Raw genomic sequence first — 18,407 nt, forward strand, 5'->3', positions numbered from 1 at the left:
CATCGAAGCCTATCTTGTGTTTATTCAAACCAGGACAGACAGTCGATTCACAGTGGGACAATAACAGCCACGAGTTGCGGTCGCTTTATGCAACAGCTCTGTTCACCAGCATGCTTTTTAAATCAACTGAGTCAACTGAACCCAATGATGGTTTTATCAGAGCCAGAAATGAAGTAGGTCACGTCCCTATCGGGTTCTTACGAGGTTACGGGGGAAACCGTTTCAGCATCAAATGTCTATTTCCCAGCTGGCACTGTGTAATGGTCAGAGGCCAGCATGGAAATCTAATCCTTGTGGAGCTTCCTCCTGCCTGGAAAGCCTCCAGTCAAAAACACGGAGGTCACTCTGCTACAAATGAACAGCCAGGGAAACCTTCAGCTTAGTCCCTCATTCAGAGGCGATCAAGAAAAACTTTTTAAGCGGTGGAGGGGCTCAGCTTAGTCGGAGTCTACTGATAGATGCTGGCAGGGATCAGAGCGTATCACAGGACCCAACAGAAGCCTAATTCCGATCCCTTCTCTGGAGGTGAGCAATGAGACGTCCATCGACATCACATCATTCCACGACTTAACAAGCCCACATTGAAATTAAAGCGATAACATTAATGACTACATAATAACTCATGAGAAAGAGCCTTGTTACCTGCTGAGTCTGAATTACAATACTTTTACTGTTGCCATGGGGATGGAACACAACGACAGGTGATGATCATTGGGCCAGTCTGCTCCTCTCTAATAATGATACTGACCACTGGGGCTCTTCATTAAGTTCCGCTAATCGTGACCGACAAATGATGGAGGAAACCCACGTTGGGCTCCACTGACAGCAACACGGGTGCAAAGTGGGACAAAGTAAGGAAGACTGTTGTGACTTGCATATCTACATAATGACATAAATAAGGTTGAGTTCGCCACAGAGATCCGTTCAGCAGCACTTGTCATGTGCTTATGTCTCTTAATCCTTATCGCTGGCTGAGGCCACGGCCAAAGCTTAGATTAGCCCACATATGCACACACTGAGGGGTCACACACACAAACACACCCTATCACACACAGCTAGAAACCAAGAGATCAGATACACACTGGACAGACATGGGAGCACAGACACAAAGGCTTCCTAGTTAAACTGCTGCTGAATGACAGAGGGTCCAGGTGTCAAACACAGACTCAGCGGGAGTTGCTTGTAGAGACACACACTTATCTTGATCGCTGGAGTATCTGACAGTATTATCCTGTGTCTTCACATTCTAGATTTACTCACCTAATTTGTCTATTGCAGCATATCTCACACTGGCAGCCACATCTGGACACACAAGCGAGTGCAACATGCAGCTCTCTGAGATGGTCTGCTACGTTCCAGTGTTTGCAAAACGCAACGTGGCGACCGCATGTGGAACACTATGCAAGAGTTTAACTGCCGTTGCAACAATTATTTTGTCTATCATGCGACAAAAATCATCTGGTACATAAACATGCTGGTAAATATTTGAGCGGGCTTCGTGTCGGACCACAGGGTGTCAGGTTTTCCCAAAGTAGATCCAGGTTCTCTCCGCTCCGAGGAAATTACAGGTTTATAGAAAAGACAGCCGAGATCAGATATCTGACTCTGGAGGGGAGGAGAAAAAAAACGGAGTCTGGTAAACTGACTGACGGGTTTTGCTGTTGAACTTTCCAGATGTTTCTGTGACGGCAGGCTTCATCAGCAGAAGACAAACAAAAGAACAAGCTAGATCCTCTGTCCTTTGCTTTGAGGAAGCAAATATGATGTGAAAAGACACTGAGTCACTTTGACTTCTACTTCTTTTTTCATCACGGAATCATATTTTTTGTTCCCTAAATTTTTTGGTAACTTCGTCCTATTTTTCCTAATCATTAACTTACAAAAGATTTTCAACTAAATTGAATATCTATTACAAGGTTTAATTTAAACATTAACACTTGAAAACTTGACATGAATCAGGATTTAATAGACCTTAAATGAAGACAAACCAAACCTCAGTATGGCGTAAACATCACCAGGCTGAGGCACCTTTAATGTCTCTGTTGCTATATGGGTAAACAAAACTATCTCAGTGGTTAAAGACTGACCCACTTCTATACTAATAATGACTTTCGCTCTGGTAGACAGAGCTAAATGCTGTAAGGTCACTGTATTAATGTGTTTTGTGTACAAAATAATTGTACTTGTACACTGTAAATACTGTTTAGATGGTTCTTTTTATTCGCGCTTAGTAGTACACATTAGTATGTCTTTACTTTTATACTTAGCTTGCATGTTATATATATATATATATATATATATATATATATATATATATATATATATATATATATATATAGCTTTCCATATAAACTGGAAGCTACAGGTATATACACACAGTATATACATCTCTCATCAGAGCTGTCAGCAGTGGTCTGAGTGGGTTGAGCAATATCAGGATGTGCTGAGCAGGTTCGCCGTCTGGACCACCATATGTGGCTCGTGTGATCCTGTGTGTCTGTGTGTTTGTGAGTGACACTCAGCCGTGTTTGTGCATCTCACTGAGGTGCTGATAATACCCTAACTGTTTAACTAACCTGTGATCCCAAACAATCGCTGTGAGCCGGCGTAACGTGGGCTGACGGAATAATTTAACATGTAAACAGATATGTGTAGCAGCCGCAGCGTTTGTGTGTGTCGCACGCCGGCTGGCCTGGTCACATGGTTTGGCAGAGGGTACACTCTAAAACAGCCGAGTAGTAATATTCAGCCCACCCCGATTGTCTGTGTTTGCACTTTACATCATGTCTTAATGTCACAAAACACAAGTGATGTTAAAACATTTCAACATTCCTCCTGAGTCACGAAGCAGCGGCATAATTCTCAACGTTGTCCCCGCAAGCATTTGGCACGGAAACAGGGTGACGTTATTGTTTCCATCCCACAACAGAAAGTAAGTCCATTCTAAAATATTATTTCCAGTATTGGCCCAGTTGGACACTACTTATTCACAACTGATACTGATACTAGTGACTTGTCACTCAGAACACCACCAGGCTTTTAGCAAGGGGGGCGTCTGCAAAACATGAAAAAATGGACGCCCGATTCTCGACCATAGCTTGGCCACCAGAAGCTGCGGCCAACCTATGGTCGAGAATCGGGGCGTCCATTTTTTCATATTTGGAGACGCCCAGATGCTTGCTAAAAGCCTGAACACCACACCACTGAAGTTGAAGACATAATGGAACATGGCACAAAGTGAAATTGAGGATATTGGGGTTTATGGATCAGACCGGACAGGTTCTTGGAAAACAAAACCCTACCAGATCCAGTCATTTCTGCTGGTAAAGACCCAGGTCATTCCCATCCGTTCCCAATACAGACCAAAAATGTCATCCCCAAACTTGCCTTTCTTATGAGGAACAAATAAATAAATGCTAATGTTTATTTGCCTTTCCCTCACACCCAAACATCTACCATGATGCTGCTTCACTGACAATGCTAGGAAAGACTCAGGGACCCTGGCTTGCTGGGAAAATGGGCAACAATAAATAACAATTTTAATTACAAAAAAAATCCATTCCAAGTATGTCCACTTTTGACTGAATAGCTTTCAAGCTTTCATAGTACTTCAGCTTCATTTGAATGGAGCACATACACTCTGCGTATTTCAGCTTAGCAAACCATTCTAGCTAGTTTTAGCGTTGTAGCTATACCTTGTTATTTCAAGAATGTATTTACATAATTACGAGATAGTTTTTCTTTTCCGAGTTAGTCACTATGGAAGTATCCTATAGGGTTTCTTCTACCTCTTGCGACAAGCACCGTCATTTCCTGACTAAAAGCCGATACCTTTTTTCTTGTGGTCTGCGGCCTGTGGTTTAAACAAAGACACAGCTGATATATGGATCTTTACTGGTGAACAACCTTCATGCCACCAAGATATTGAGGCTCATCACATCAGATCAATTAACCAGGAGGCTCAGTGTACTGTTTTCGAACCTTGTGTGTTGTGTCCGCCACCACAGTGGGTCTCAGCTGCTGCGGAGCTCCGGACACGCAGGTGAATTCACTCCCTGTAGAGTGTGTGTGTGCGCCATTACACAGCAGCACACAGGTGTCTCACTCTGGGAGAACAAACACATCGATAGAAGCCGAAATGAGCAAACAGGCGCTTTATAAACGGAACCAGTGCGAGTTGAAATGACCTCAAGGGCCGAAGCTTTGGCACAAGCTGAAAAGTTAAAATCAAAACACGTCGTGCGCTCGCAGAGGTGTGACGGAGTGGAGGCGGGTGAGCAAAGACCTTCAGGAGACTTTATTCTACTCCTTGAAACGTCATCTCATGAGCCGAAGTGAGCGGTAACACGCTGTTGATGGTCTGAAAGCAAGAAGGAAACAAATGTTCGCTGAGAGAGCGATCAAGGACGCGAGTGGGAGTGACACAATAGAGTCGGAGCTTGTTGTGTGTCAACACATGAATCACAGGGCATTAGTCGTAAAAGCAAGCAACTTTTTTTTTTTAGTGTAGGCGGCAAACTACACCTTTCATTCATTCAACCTGCACCACTGTAATTAGATCGCAAGTCCTCCTATATCATTAGACCTCTTTCTCGTTCAACAGAGCAGATCTGTTACAAAAAGCAAAATCTTCTACTGTTCTTTAAGAGCAACACGGCACTCACATGTGTAATATGCATAGCAGTGATTCTTAACCATAGGGCCGGGGCCACGAGAGGGTCGCAAAAAGTGTTTTTGTTTTACACCTTTGGGCCTTGAGAGGCTCAGTTTCAATACATGAGCCAGATATAGTGGCAGTAGTGTGTCACTGAACTGACTTGACAGCAGCAAATCTGTGATAGTCACCAACTGTGGAGAAGTTCTTGAGAAGAAAAAATGATAAAGATGGTGATGCTGCTGCCCCCAACAGTAAACACTGTTCATGAACGCACCTTTTGAAGCAGTTTTGAACATTTATTTGAACATTTTGTGGCGATACTCGTATTTTCTTTGCAGTTTAAATAAAATATTATTTTTAATTTGTGATATTTAGGTTTTATTGTATTTCCTTTGTTCAGAATTTCATTCAGTTTTTCCCAACAGTTTGCATCAAGTGTATTTTTTTTCTTTTTTCTCCAGTAAATTTGATGAATATGACTTGCACTTGAATCTGCTTTTTGATTAAAAATAAATATCTCTGCAATGATCACATGGTTTCATGTCATTTCACAAGGTTTGAGTTTGTTTACGGGTAATTAGATTATATATTATTATTGATCATAAATGAATAAGAATCAAGAGTAATGAATCAGCTCTATTACTTGAATGGGCCCAGGATCAAAGAGGTAAAGAACCCTTGATGTATAGTTTAAGATAGTAGTTTTCTCCAGGGTGGACTTTAAAAATAAATAAATAAATAACAATGGGCCTTAAAAACGTCCTTGAGGGACTCCACAGTAACTCATGCATCACAGAAGCTTCTAAAAATACCTGCTTCCAATTGGCAAGTGACACTTATCCAACCACCACATGAAATAATGAACTCGACTGAAAAAGACAGTTGTGCCGCGGCATTAAACAAAGTGAATAAAAGAGTCGAACAGGAAGAGGAGCGTTGTGAGAGTGATCAGAACAGGTTCATTGTTGTCCATTGACCTTGCGGCTGAACACGCGCTGGCTCTCCGCTGCTCCCACCGAGAGCTCGCTCACAATGGTGCCGGCACACACGGAGCATGTGTCACCCATCTGTCAGACAATATGTCAACACAGCAATAATACCTCACGCTAAATGTGGCTGCAGCCCGTTTAAGGTCTGCTCAGCCATTATCTTCTCAGTATTTACTACCTTCACACCTCCGTTCTATCTGCCTCTGCACAGCTTGATGTGTACACACATTAACCCTCCTACGCAAACACACCCAGGAAGCACTCGTGAACCCAAAATCTCTCGTGACTTGAGGTCAGTTTCATAGCTTACAGGAGCGAGCATTTCTGCGCGGCACATTTCACGACGTGGCGGCGGCAGCAGCAGCATCACAGCTGTCACAGATGCACGGCTGAATGAGCCCATGTGTATCTGAATATGTGCATGTGTGCATTTCCACAAATCCACTTAGAGAACAGAAAACACTCGCGCATTCTTTTGAGCAAACTCGACAATTGTTGAGGAAGCAGGCTGGCAGGATTGGCCGCCACGTGAATCTAACACTTTCCCGCAGATTAAACCATTATCACAGAACTCTTGTTGGACACAGAAACAATTATGAGACGCTGAATAAAACCGCTTGTGCCTACAGCCCCGTGCAATTTGGAGACTGAAAGACGCGCAGCGCAGCATATTGATGGTGCAGAAACGAAATGACAAAAGCTGACAGCCCTGCGGTAAGAAACTCTGCAAATCTGAGGAGGAGAACATCATAAATAACTTGTGTTGTTGCTTCCAACTGTCAGGAAGCGCTGAGAAACAAGCTGAATGTGGATTGAACACGATGCTTTTATCATAAATGGTGAAGGTTTAGGGAGATGTCGGAAAACAAACAGGACTTGTTGACTTGTTTGTGTTTGTGTAATAAATTAAAGACATGCATTTACTGGTTCATGAGCTACTCATAAATAATGGTGCTTCCTGAATGAATGCTCAGAATCAGTGGCTGATACACAGAAGAAAAGTCACAAGATTGTCAGTGTGTTGCACAGAGGAAGGGAGTTGAACAGGAAAGCAGCAGTGGAAAGTGAAAGTTAACCTCCTTGAGCAGGATAAAAATGTGAATACAAAAAAATATTAAAACCACGTGGAAACATCGAACACATAACGCAGGTGGACATAAACATGGCGGCTTTCGCCGGGAAAATCTCGAGAGAAACCTTATAATGACTGAAGTCTGTTGCTCACAGAACTCAAGTTACACATTTCAGCCAGACGTAGGAAGAGACGCTGCTGATTGGAGAATGAGAAAGACTTTTGGGGGGGCGCGGCGTTCATTTAAGCTATTTTTTTAATCGGACAATGTGCTGAAATACATGTTTGCCATACTCGTAACAGCATTCCACACAAAAAACAGCATGAAGCAGCGTTCAACAACTTTAGTTTGGGGAGAAAAAAAATGACCCACAGCCTGAACTATACTTCATAAAAGTGAAAAATGGCTACAGCACTGAACCACTTCACCCTGTCAGTTTTAGGTAAGTGTATGACTCACTTTCATTCTTAACATGGAGGCCGGCGGCTGGTAAACTCGACAAGCATGTGATCGCATATCTAAAGGAAAGAATGAGGGGAACTGTGCACATAAAAAGTGGGTCACAAAAGAAAGCTCACACTGAATAGTGAAGGTGAATTGATAGTTTTTCTACTTTTTTTAAACACAAATTCAGCTTTCCTGATCTGTTTTTCTTAGGCGATAGCATGTCTGGTTCCTAAAAATAAATGTAAAAATGACCCAACATAAGGATTAATGGAATACTTTAATGGTCACTAACTGTGGGGACAAGGCTTTGTCTAATCGTTCCTGCCTGTGTCCTTTACTAAGCCAAATTTATCCCTAAAATGTCTTAACAGAACAACCAAAGCAGGATCCCTGTTGTACAGATAATAATAATCATTGTCCAGTTTGGAATTTATCGGTCTTAAAAATAGGTCAAAATAGCCTGCGATAAAACCCTCAACATTTCAGTGTTCGCAAGAGAGCCGCATTTGGCGATGGGCGTGGTCAATCTCTCGTCCAGTCAGCTGGTAAACCACCATCATATATTCCTCAAATGCAGGGGATTAAACGACAGCAACATCTGACACTAATCCCATTCTATTAATCTAATAGGGGAGTTCCAAAAGATCACTCCCCAGTGTCACACATGTTGCCTTTTTTAATCCACGTCAGCAGCAAACAAAAGCACCAACTATTATCCAGAAACGTCAAAATATCTTGTATAACATTGAAAAGCAGAGAGAATAGTCTTGTGGTACTCTTACATAAAGTAACTGCTCTCCATGTTAGGCTCCAACTGGCTTAGTTGGAGCCTAACATGGTTCATGGTTCATGTAAGACTGGGTTTCATATGGCACAGTTGAGATGCAAGAGTGGAAAAGTGGGTTGAGGTTTCAATGGCCACTCCCATTGAACCCATTTTTTATGATATATTTGGGATAAAGAGTTGATCATTTACTTTGTGATTCCACACTACATCGATTTGACCTTTGACCTGTACTTGACAATAATTGTGCTGACATCTTTCACTCAGCATCAGTGTTCCTCATGAAGACAGCAGAGGAAAGAAGAGAGTCTGGACAATTCACTCCGTTACAGGACCTGAAAGGAGGATGAAACAGCCTTGGAGGAAGGGCCTGATACCGCAGCCAAATATCACAGGATGATGCAGGAGGATCTTGTAGACTCCATATGTAGGAATGGCCTGGACCTTACAGTGATATTACACAACATAAACTTAAGTATCTGAAGATTGGGACACCTACTAGTAGGGCTTACGGTTGTAAACATTGCATAGACAAAACCAAAACAAGACACTTTTTTCAGAAGGATGACTATTAGAATGGAGTCTTCAAATGTAAATGAGAGTCCTAAAATGAGGCGCCGTCCCTCATGTTGATGGAAGCAAGTCGAGCTGACTCATGAAGGATAGGCGACGCATTTCTAGGTAGGTAAGATGCTGTTCTAAAGCGAAGGACCTCGAGGAGGTCTCTGGTCAAGGGAGGTCTGGGTTACCCATATTAGACCCAACCACATGACCCAACCCTGAATAACTAGACCATTATCGATGGATGAGCTGTTCGGGTGACCTGAAATTTGTTGAACATTCTTGTGTGCGTTTAAAATATTTTCTTTTCAAAAGCCTTATCAGAATAGTTTTCAGACTTGCAATGACAAGACTTTACATACTATTTTTTTCTCCAACAAGCGAGAAGAAAGTGGTGAAGTGAAAACGTCTGCAGTATGTACCAGGCTTTTTGCCTCGCTGATACAGGAGACAAAACAAGTGCCGTTTCTGTGGAGATTTGGTTTGTCACCATAATGCAGACAACAGATTGCCTGGACGAGAAGGTGTGAAAGCCTTGGTCTGGCTGGAAACTTCCACAAAATGCTTATCCAGTGTTAGAAGACAGAGAAGCAGCAGTACTCCTGTGGGTGTACGTTTCCAGCCTGATAGGAAAGGATAAATATTTTAAAAGGACGAGTGTGAGATCTCTCCTGCTATATCATCTTTGTGTAATTGTGCGTGCTGGAACCAGCTTTTCAGCAGATTTTCTCCCCCCAGATCCCAACAGAGTGGTTAAAATCATATTACACGAGGAGTCTGCTCGTGCGCGCACACACTTGGCTACAAAACGTGTGTATTCCCCGAAGGCACCAGGCCCCATTCAGTCACGAACACTCACACAAAGTTGGGAGCATTATGACTTAAAGCACCTGAATTTCCTAATTGGGTCTTATACAGGGAAGACTGCAGACTCGTCCCTATTAAAATGGATTTATGGAGATAAGGCCAGAGTTCCTGCTGCAGCTGCCGCCAAGCAGAGTGAAGCCACCAACATCCTCCAGAGTCAATAACAACAGACCGGTGAGGTACTACACTCGGCTAATGCAAATGGAGCTGGAACATGGCTTTAGGGAAGAGCAGCATTAGAAGAAATTGAACATTTTTACTTCTGTCAAAATTGTTATTGAAAAGACTAGGACTACATACTTTGATGATAATGAACCTAAGTAGAAAAGTTCAACCTATTGTCTCCTCATCAACCTCAATATTAATGTTCAATTGTCATCGCTTCCCTGGCTGCGGGGAACTCAAGATATAGTTGCCATGTTACTCTTAAAGTAGGACAGCTGTAGTTACTTTTATAAAAGAAAGGAATGTGCAGTAAGTCAAAGCTCAGTCACAATGTACAAGTGGCATCCGACTTACGACCTGCTCGACTTACGTTCCACGCGTACTTACGACCACGGCCAGCAGATGCTTATTTTTATTTTTTTATTCAACGTCTGGCACCGCAGCACGTAGCAGCCCGGCAACGCGTACGACAGTTACGGCAGCACAGTATCCCAGCATCTCACTCTCACACAGCCATCTACCACTACAGTAGTTCGTATAACCCTCGCGTCGGCTATTTTGAATGCCGTTCGACTTACGTCCAATCCGACTTACGACCGGTTGGTCTGAACCGATCCCGGTCGTAAGTCGGATGCTACTTGTATGTGCTCACGCATACACACCACCAACACCAGGTCGCAGTTCACTATTTTATCATTTTTAGGTTAAAATGACCAATTTCTCATCTAAAAATTGAAGAAATGCAAATAAAAACAAAATATAGTACAGAAGTAAGTTGCAGAAGTTTGCAGAAGTAGAAAAACATCAAGACCTGAAGAAGAGCCATTCGCAGTTTCACTCTACTGGCTGCCCTGGATTTTTTTCAGCACAGGATCCGTCTCTTAGGTTACAGAGGTGATGAGCCTTTTCTTTTCTTCCAGTTAACTGAGCGGTCATTGAACCTGCTACTACTCTCATTTTAATGAACAGAGGGCTCATATTTGGATGGCAGCTCACACAGTCACAGACAGGCCAGCTCAATCGAGTGACGATTCTTTATGATTACAAAGTGCAGAAAAACACATTTCGATTAAGACCGTCGTGATGAAATGCAATGCACAATCGATACATTACTTTTTTAAAACGATTTCAGATTGATATATGCTGTTAGGAAGGCCAACCTGCCGAATGCAGATCAATCTAGTTGGATCACAGGGATGTTAAGCAATACAGGGATCTACGAGATGAATTGCTGCACCCTACGAATCACACATGAAGTACACATTGCCAAAAAAGCAAAGGCTGAAATCTAAATAGGGGGCCCATGCACTGCTCAAGCTCTGAAGAGAAGATATTGTCTCTTCCACAGAAATCCTTCATGCTGGGGCAGATTCATACGTGGAAGAAGTTATAGGTGGTAGACTTTCCTTATGAACTATTGCAACCTGTTATTTTCAATATACGACTATCAACTGCCTGTATAACTCATTTTCTTGGTCCAAAAATGACTTGGGAAGTGAGAAAAATCACACCAAAACAAACTGGTATGAGATGTTTGTTTTCCTCATAAATGTCACAGCAGTTTTATTATGCAGCATTACCTTACATCCGACTGAAACTCCACTCAAAACACAAAAGAAAAAGACACCAGGTGGGCATCCAAATGTGAGAAGTCTGGGGACACCCGTCTAAATTGTCTGCTACGTCTCAGTCATACATAAGCTCCGTCCCCGTAGATTCCCGGGGCATAAATTGACAATGAACGAAGAAATGCACTCTTTGCACTGACATCGCCACATGCTGTTGCCACCATGCAACAACTTGTTAACTCCAGTGTTGCAGAATTAGGGAAAACAAAAGGCGCACGGATTTCGTCATGCCGAGATGAGCTACGTCTCCCGCTGCGAGAAACATTCAGAGGGTGAACTAGAAAAGAGCATGTCCTGGAGGCACGGGATGTCTGTTAATGTGTGAGTCAAACTAATGGACTACTTCCTTTCTCTCTGTCCCTGGCCTCCCTCGCTCATCCCATCCCCAACGCCATGCAAACACTTTACACAAGACGCTACATCGCTGATGCATCATTTACATCTCCTCTTTTCCTGCCGCCCGGCCTTTCTGTGCCACAGGATGCTGAAACACGACACTCGGGATCAATCCAACAGGCCGATGAACACTGAGGCTCATGTGGGCGTTTGTGGCTTTCGTCCGAGGTCAGCTGCGCTCCAGACTAAATCCTTGTGCAATAAATGTGCTTTCAGGAGATTTTTTTTCTTCTATCACAAAAGTAGGCGACAGGACGATGCTCCTATAGGCTAGGGGTTATGTAGGTGGACTCCAACTGGTGAGTCTTAAATAACAATGAATCAGCCAGCTTACTGTACCCTTTCTTGTCGTCCAGTGATGGTTTTGCCACAGCAGGCTCCACTTCTGCATCAAGAATTGGACCCGACAGATTGAATAGAACTTGATTGGAGTCGTGATGACGCAACTGAAATGGTCTAAATTCGGAGAGTGTGACACTGAAAAACTGTTCTGTTGGTTAGTGAATCCATCCATTAAAGTGACTGTAATAAATACATATTTGATGAAAGTAAAACTAGCGCAAGCACAAGATAAAAAAGGCTCACGCTGACAGGTCTTGAATTGAGAGGGTTTAGTATGTGAAAAACAGGCAGGCTGTGATTTGACCTCCTTATATCAAATGTGCCGAGCTTCTGATGTAATCTGCATTTGCAATTCGCTTTTTTTTTTTTCAAATTTGACTATCTACTTGTGACTTGAATATGTAAATGTTCTGACACACTGACCCATTTCAGACCCAATGAGCGCCGCTTTCAGAAGCATTTTGCATGATGACTCGGACGGTTTGTTTGTCAGCCTGCGAGTGTTTGAGCGAGGCGACTGCGACGGCGCAGGATAAAGAGAATACACATCATTTTGCTGCCTGTCTGAACATGTCTTTTGAGCCCAGGTCTCATCACCTTGTCAGATATCCAACCATCTCCCTGACACCACAAGGAGTCCCAGTGGCCTTCCATGACTGACTGATTTTATCTGTCAGACCTGCCTGCTCCTGGTTCGCACATCTGCCTGCTCGTCCAATGAGCTGCTTCCTTCCAGCGCTGCGCTTGCCGTGACACATCAGTTATTCACATGTCAATCAACGCGGAAACAGGTTTCTTCAAACAGCAGGAGTCAGCCTGCCGCCATATTCACCGCTTCAAACGGCCCTTTATATTAAGCCCAGAGATGCGAACGTGCAACAGACCCAGCTGTGATGCAGGTTCTGGATCCATTTAGCAGAACAAAAGCTGCCAGCAAACAATTGAGAGGCAGTAACGCCTGGAGAGAACTGCTTGTCAGAAATAAACACTGGGAGACACAAACAGAAGCTGATGCCACTTTTCGCAGCTTTGACGTTCAGTCATCTCCGTGGCCACGGGGGAACACACCGGATCTTATTCATGTTGCGAACTATGTACCCAAACAACGATAGTTTATCACATAAAACATATCAACAGCACCGGTTGTTTAAACTTAATATACTCTTCAAATTCCCAAAAATGTTAGGTGATTTATATAAATATAAATGGAGAGCTCTCAAACAAGTTCTATGTCAGGTAGTTTGGATGTTTTGTGCGAAAGAAAAGTGAAATCCTGGTGTACATTTTGTCGCATGTGGCTTTGAGGACTGGACAGTGCTAAGGCTACTCGCGAGTATTGCTGTCCTTGCCGTCATGCATTTGTAATGGACACATGCGTACTCTATTTCACGTGTCAAACTCAAGGTCTCCGCTGCTTTGAAAACACCATTCAACTCAAATTCCAGAGTAATACAAACCAACACAATTGATATATGACCTTTCGAGGTTAATGTTAATGCTTATCCCTTCCACAGGCTAGCTAGTGGAGGTTGTAAATATCAGGGATTCATCTGGAAAAACCCTAGAAGTTGATATATGTCAGGGTCTGTGAGGATTTTTTGATAAAAAAGAAAAAGAAAAAAACAGAATGCAACACAGCGAATGGAGACATGACAGAGAAGGAATGATTCAGAGGGGAAAGTTTAGTGAATTGGTGACAATAAAAACGTTAGCAGCAGCCCGTCTCTTCACTTGAGTCCTGTGTGTATTGAACTGCAGTTATTGTGATGTTTCTTTCTGGATTTTTCCTTTAAAAACACGCCGCATACCGTTACGTTAAAGTCCACTTGCATGATGCCTGATGTATCATCAGTTTGTTGTGATGTTCCCACCTCATTTCAACATGTTTGATGACGTGAGATCTCATCTTTAAAAAGAGATCATTTTGCTGATGGTGTGGCGGCTCTCATTTAAGTCGTGATGGGGCGTTACGCTAGTTAATATGTAGCAGAAAGCCAGCATGTGAAAGGGAATTCTCTATCAAAGTCTGCCATTTGGAGACAATTCATAAATGAGGTCTTCCCAGTGTGGGATTTCACCCACACACTAAGATTTTCCCAGTGTAGGAGGAATGATCCGCTGTTTAGTCAACATGCAGCGACGTGTAATGGCCAACATCAGTGCTAGCTCACCATCGGTCGATGGAGGAACCTACCTTTGAAGGTAGGCTTTTCCTAGGATGTATAATCTGAACTTTGTTGGGTGCACTACTTGGTAAAACACGTTGCCAAAGGTGTCTGGTTCTCACAAGGAAGACCAACCCAGTCACTGAATGTTTAAGCGGCAGTAAAAGCTTGACATGGAGAGGAACAGCTCTGGGATCATCCACAGACTTGGACGAATATGAGATGACATTCCAGCGTGGCTTTCAAATGTAAATGTAAATTAGCATTCTACAGTAGTAACACTTAACCAAAACTAACGTCTTGATGAGGAAACACCTCTCAAGATGCGAACTTGGACCAGATACACGACTCTTCTGGAGCACAAACTAAAACCTCCACGCTCAAACAACAAACGGAAGCAGTTGACTTTGGGAGTCGATTTTTTAACCTCAACTCCTCCTTTTAATTGTTTGTTTCACTTAAAACCAACACGAGCAACAACACAGGATCTCACCATTGAGTGTGACAATGCTTAAGACTTCCACCACACACCTCTCGACTGAACTCACAGGGGCGTCAGAACTTCAGCTCCCTGAACAGCTGGCTCTGCTGCGTTGGCTCGCGGTGTGTGTTTTAACCAGCAGCCCGGGGAATAAATCAAAGAATCCAAATGTTCTTTTTCAGGCTGCCTTATAGAGAAACCAGGCAAGCATAACGTGTTTATCACTTCAGGTATCAACATCGGGATATATGCAGTACACATACTGCAGCTCTGTTGGAGCGCTGTCAACAGAGGTAGCTGTAACCCAAGGACACAGGACAAAAGTTTGTCATATCACTGACAAAAAACACATTATATATCACATTTTCTCACATTAATAGCAACTGAACGACCAACAGCAGGTGTATGAAAACGTGCAGGACATTTACATTGCGTCATTTGAAGTTTTAATATACAGTTACTTCCTAGTGGTTGAAGGAGGCGACTCAGATTCATCTGAGTTGACTGAAATGAGTCAACATAAAGTCATATATTTGTATAAATAAATTGACAAGAAATATAAGAGTAGGACAACACCATGTTTTATAAAGTGTTCTAGAAGGAAACCACAATTTCAGGCAATGACTTCCAGGTCAAAACTCCAAAACCGGTCAGGAGAAGATGACTAGCTTTGGAGTGCTGGAAGTGAAAGTTAAGTAGGGTGATGGGTGAACTTTACACCATGTAATATTGGTGTGTCATGTGACTGGAAAAGTTCAGTTTTATCCTCAATATCAAAGGCTCCATTCAATGTTAAAAAAAAGAGCTCCGGCCCAAGACTGGATGTTGGAGGTCGCAGTACCACAATGGTAGGTTTAAAAAAAAAACTCCTTCATACCTGCTATCGTCTTACCCAGAGGTTATTATTACTATTATTCCAAGTGGTCTGGAAGAGAGTGTCAGCCACTAACGATGACCAGATGTGTGGCGAGCATGAGTCACGGTGCTGTGCGCGCCCTGCCCTTTAATCTCTGCACCAAGTTGGTCTGGACCCACGGAACCATGTCCGAAACTGCGTGTGCGGGCAGACAAAATAAGGCTTGCAGGCACCAAATTGATCCCCACACGACCCGAAAGTGACGGCGTGACCGTGTGTGAATCCACCGAGCGCGTGCACTACTCCCAAACAACCAAGGTGCCAAACGGACAAACAGTGGAACACTTACTTGCCAATGATCTCACAGAGCTCATAAACATCTTCAAAGAGAATGTCGTCGTCCGCCATGGTCCGACCCCAATTCTCGGGGAATTATCCCCCAAAATGTGCGACCCAAACCTGATCGTGGTATTCTCCTTAATGCGGACAAAAATGCACTTGAATCGCCGGTGAACTCGGTGAATAGTTCCAGGTGACAGCCTCCTAATCCCAGGCGCTTTGGAACACCCCCGGTACCCCCCCCCCAAAAAAAAACCGCTGCTCCGCCGCTGCCTCGCGGGTCTCCGTCGGTTCAGTAATCCAGTTCCAGAGTCCACTTCTTCGGCCGCACCTTCGCAAGTGCTCCCGTGTCGCACTCGGGAGCCAAACGACCGCTGAATAGCACAGGTCGGCGGCGCCGAGGGCTGCTATTCTGCTCCGGGTCGTGTGCTCAGTTCCTCGGGAGTGAGACGGACCCAGCAGGCGTCAGGCTCCAGTGCAACCAGGTGATCTGCACATCGCGGACCAGCCGAAAACAATCGGACTCTCGGCGAGTACAAGCAGTCACGCGCCGTCTCCCTGCGGTGGAACCGTGATCGAGACGTCAACCAGGAGCCCCGCTCTCTGTCGGTTCCTACAGGAGCTACGCTACTCTCCCCCGCCGTCGCTGAGTGTTTCCTCGCCCGGACATTCGGCTCCACGGCGCTTCCAGAAAGCCTGGCTCCTCCTACTACAGGGCTAGGAAACTGCACCCATGACCTCCATTTTGGCTCCGACAGCCGCGGAGATTTTCTGGTGGAAACACATGGGAGTAGAGCCAATATGGCGGGCCAGTGGCGCCCAGAGAAACCGCACGAAAATCGTAGTTTCCTTCAGACTTTTACAATCAAACGACATGAAGTGCAGTTTCACACGGAAGAAGAAACGTTTCAAAACACACTACCCGAATTGAGTAACTGGTATTTATATATAATAGGTATCATGTCAATAAATTATTTATTGATTCATGATAAATATATATATACTCTATAAAATAAACATGAACAGAAATGTATATTGTTTTTCTTTTATTTAGATTTTCATATGATCACTTAGTATTTTATTATTATTACATAGCAAATAACTAAAATACAGCAGTCATCTGAATTATAAACAGTACATTTTACTATATTTTTGAATATTTTGACTAGGTATTCATGTATAATAATTGTAATTGAACTTCTTTTTAACCGTCACACAATGTGGCAACACAAGTGTTTTTTTGTTTTGTCCCCTTACATCTGTAAGTTCTTTATTTATAAAAGGTGGTTTGATTTTTTGCCTTCAGTGTCTTTATATTTTGCAGTATCATTGCGAAATCTTGTTGAGCAAGTGCCCAAGCGTGGATTAGCCTTCTGGCGACGGCAGGTGGTTTAACAGGTTTGTGGATATGAATGATTTATATCAGAGTTGAAAAAAGCTCAGGTTTTCAGAGACAAAGTTAAAGGATGGCTGATGTGGAGAAGCCAGACTCAGGTGGCTCGGACACGTTGGCCGGTGGACAGGTGGGATGAAGTTGGTGGGAGATGGAGGTCCAGAGATGCAGCGAGTGAGCAGCAAGTCCTGATGGGGGAAAGTGCAAAAGAAGAAGACTGACTCACAAGATTTCAACTGTCCTAATCCACGAAAGCTTCCCAATGCCCTTGTTGTTTTTCCTCCTAACTGGTGTTTGTTTTTCCCCAAACCGTGTAACAAGTCCCAAAATGGAGCTGAGTCGGCGCTGCACTCAAGCAGGTGCACTCTATTTATATTTGATGGGCTTTGGTGCGTTCAGTACATTGGCAGATGATTGTCTAATTAATGCCCGATGAATAATTGAGCAGCAATTGTAAGTTCATGAGTTGTTGTTTTATTGATGGTTTTTCTCAACAAGGAAAGATCTGCTGTAATGTAATGTAAGAGTCTCTGGCTCTGCTGTAAACACGAGTCTTGTATTTGGACCCCCTGAAACCTTTGAGGGCGTGTGTGTGTGTGTGTGTGTGTGTGTGTGTGTGTGTGTGTGTGTGTGTGTGTGTGTGTGTGTGTGTGTGTGTTTGAGTGTGTAGATGGCAGGGTGCTCGCAGAAGATGAGGAGGAACCACATTGGCCGGGGAATAAGAGAAACTGTAAGATCAGTGGAAATCTTATCAGTGACAAACACACCATTGCGGGCTCAGCCAGTGGGCCAGAACTCGCTTGCCCTGCTCACAAATCTCAGAGAAAGCTGATATCGCCGTTTGGTGAAGTAGTGCGCACATTTATGCGAATAAAAACGGATTGTTTGGGCTATTTATTTCATAGTGCTTTTGCACTTAACACACCACTGATCCTTTATCAGGACATTGACTTTGTGCCACAGAAAACCACAGGAAAGCTGCTGTCTTTACTTGTTTAAATGTAAAAACAGTCCTTGTAATTTATGTAACTAAAATAGATTTTTTTTTTCCTCACACACACAACTTCCAGATTACCAAAGTCTTTGCTTCCGACTGACACTATAGTTGAAAAGTTGAAAAACCACAGGTTCTCGTTCCACACACAGATGGAAGCGTCCAGCACACTTGGTTGGGTGAAGAATTGCAGAAGACCTACCATCTCCCAGAAGGTCGATCCACTTTTCTTAGGCACCGCTCAGCAATGTTGAAGTGGGCGACATCTTG

General features: G+C 43.5%; 1 protein-coding gene across 14 annotated transcripts in view; it reads right to left on the bottom strand.

The window, feature by feature from the left end:
- caska (calcium/calmodulin-dependent serine protein kinase a) overlaps positions 1–16,444 on the bottom strand; it is a 75,773-nt gene extending 59,329 nt beyond the window's left edge. For 9 of the 14 annotated variants that reach the window (XM_053877326.1, XM_053877325.1, XM_053877329.1 and 6 more), the window contains exon 1: positions 15,761–16,443. In XM_053877326.1, coding sequence (XP_053733301.1) covers positions 15,761–15,819 — 59 coding nt within the window. In that variant the 5' untranslated portion in view covers positions 15,820–16,443. Of the gene's footprint in view, positions 1–15,760 lie in introns of all 14 variants that reach the window. The other 5 variants (XM_053877328.1, XM_053877324.1, XM_053877323.1 and 2 more) reach the window with 1 other exon arrangement.
- Between the last annotated feature and the right edge of the window lie 1,963 nt (positions 16,445–18,407).

Source organism: Synchiropus splendidus, chromosome 10 (assembly GCF_027744825.2).
Source record: "Synchiropus splendidus isolate RoL2022-P1 chromosome 10, RoL_Sspl_1.0, whole genome shotgun sequence".
NCBI lineage: Eukaryota > Metazoa > Chordata > Actinopteri > Syngnathiformes > Callionymidae > Synchiropus > Synchiropus splendidus.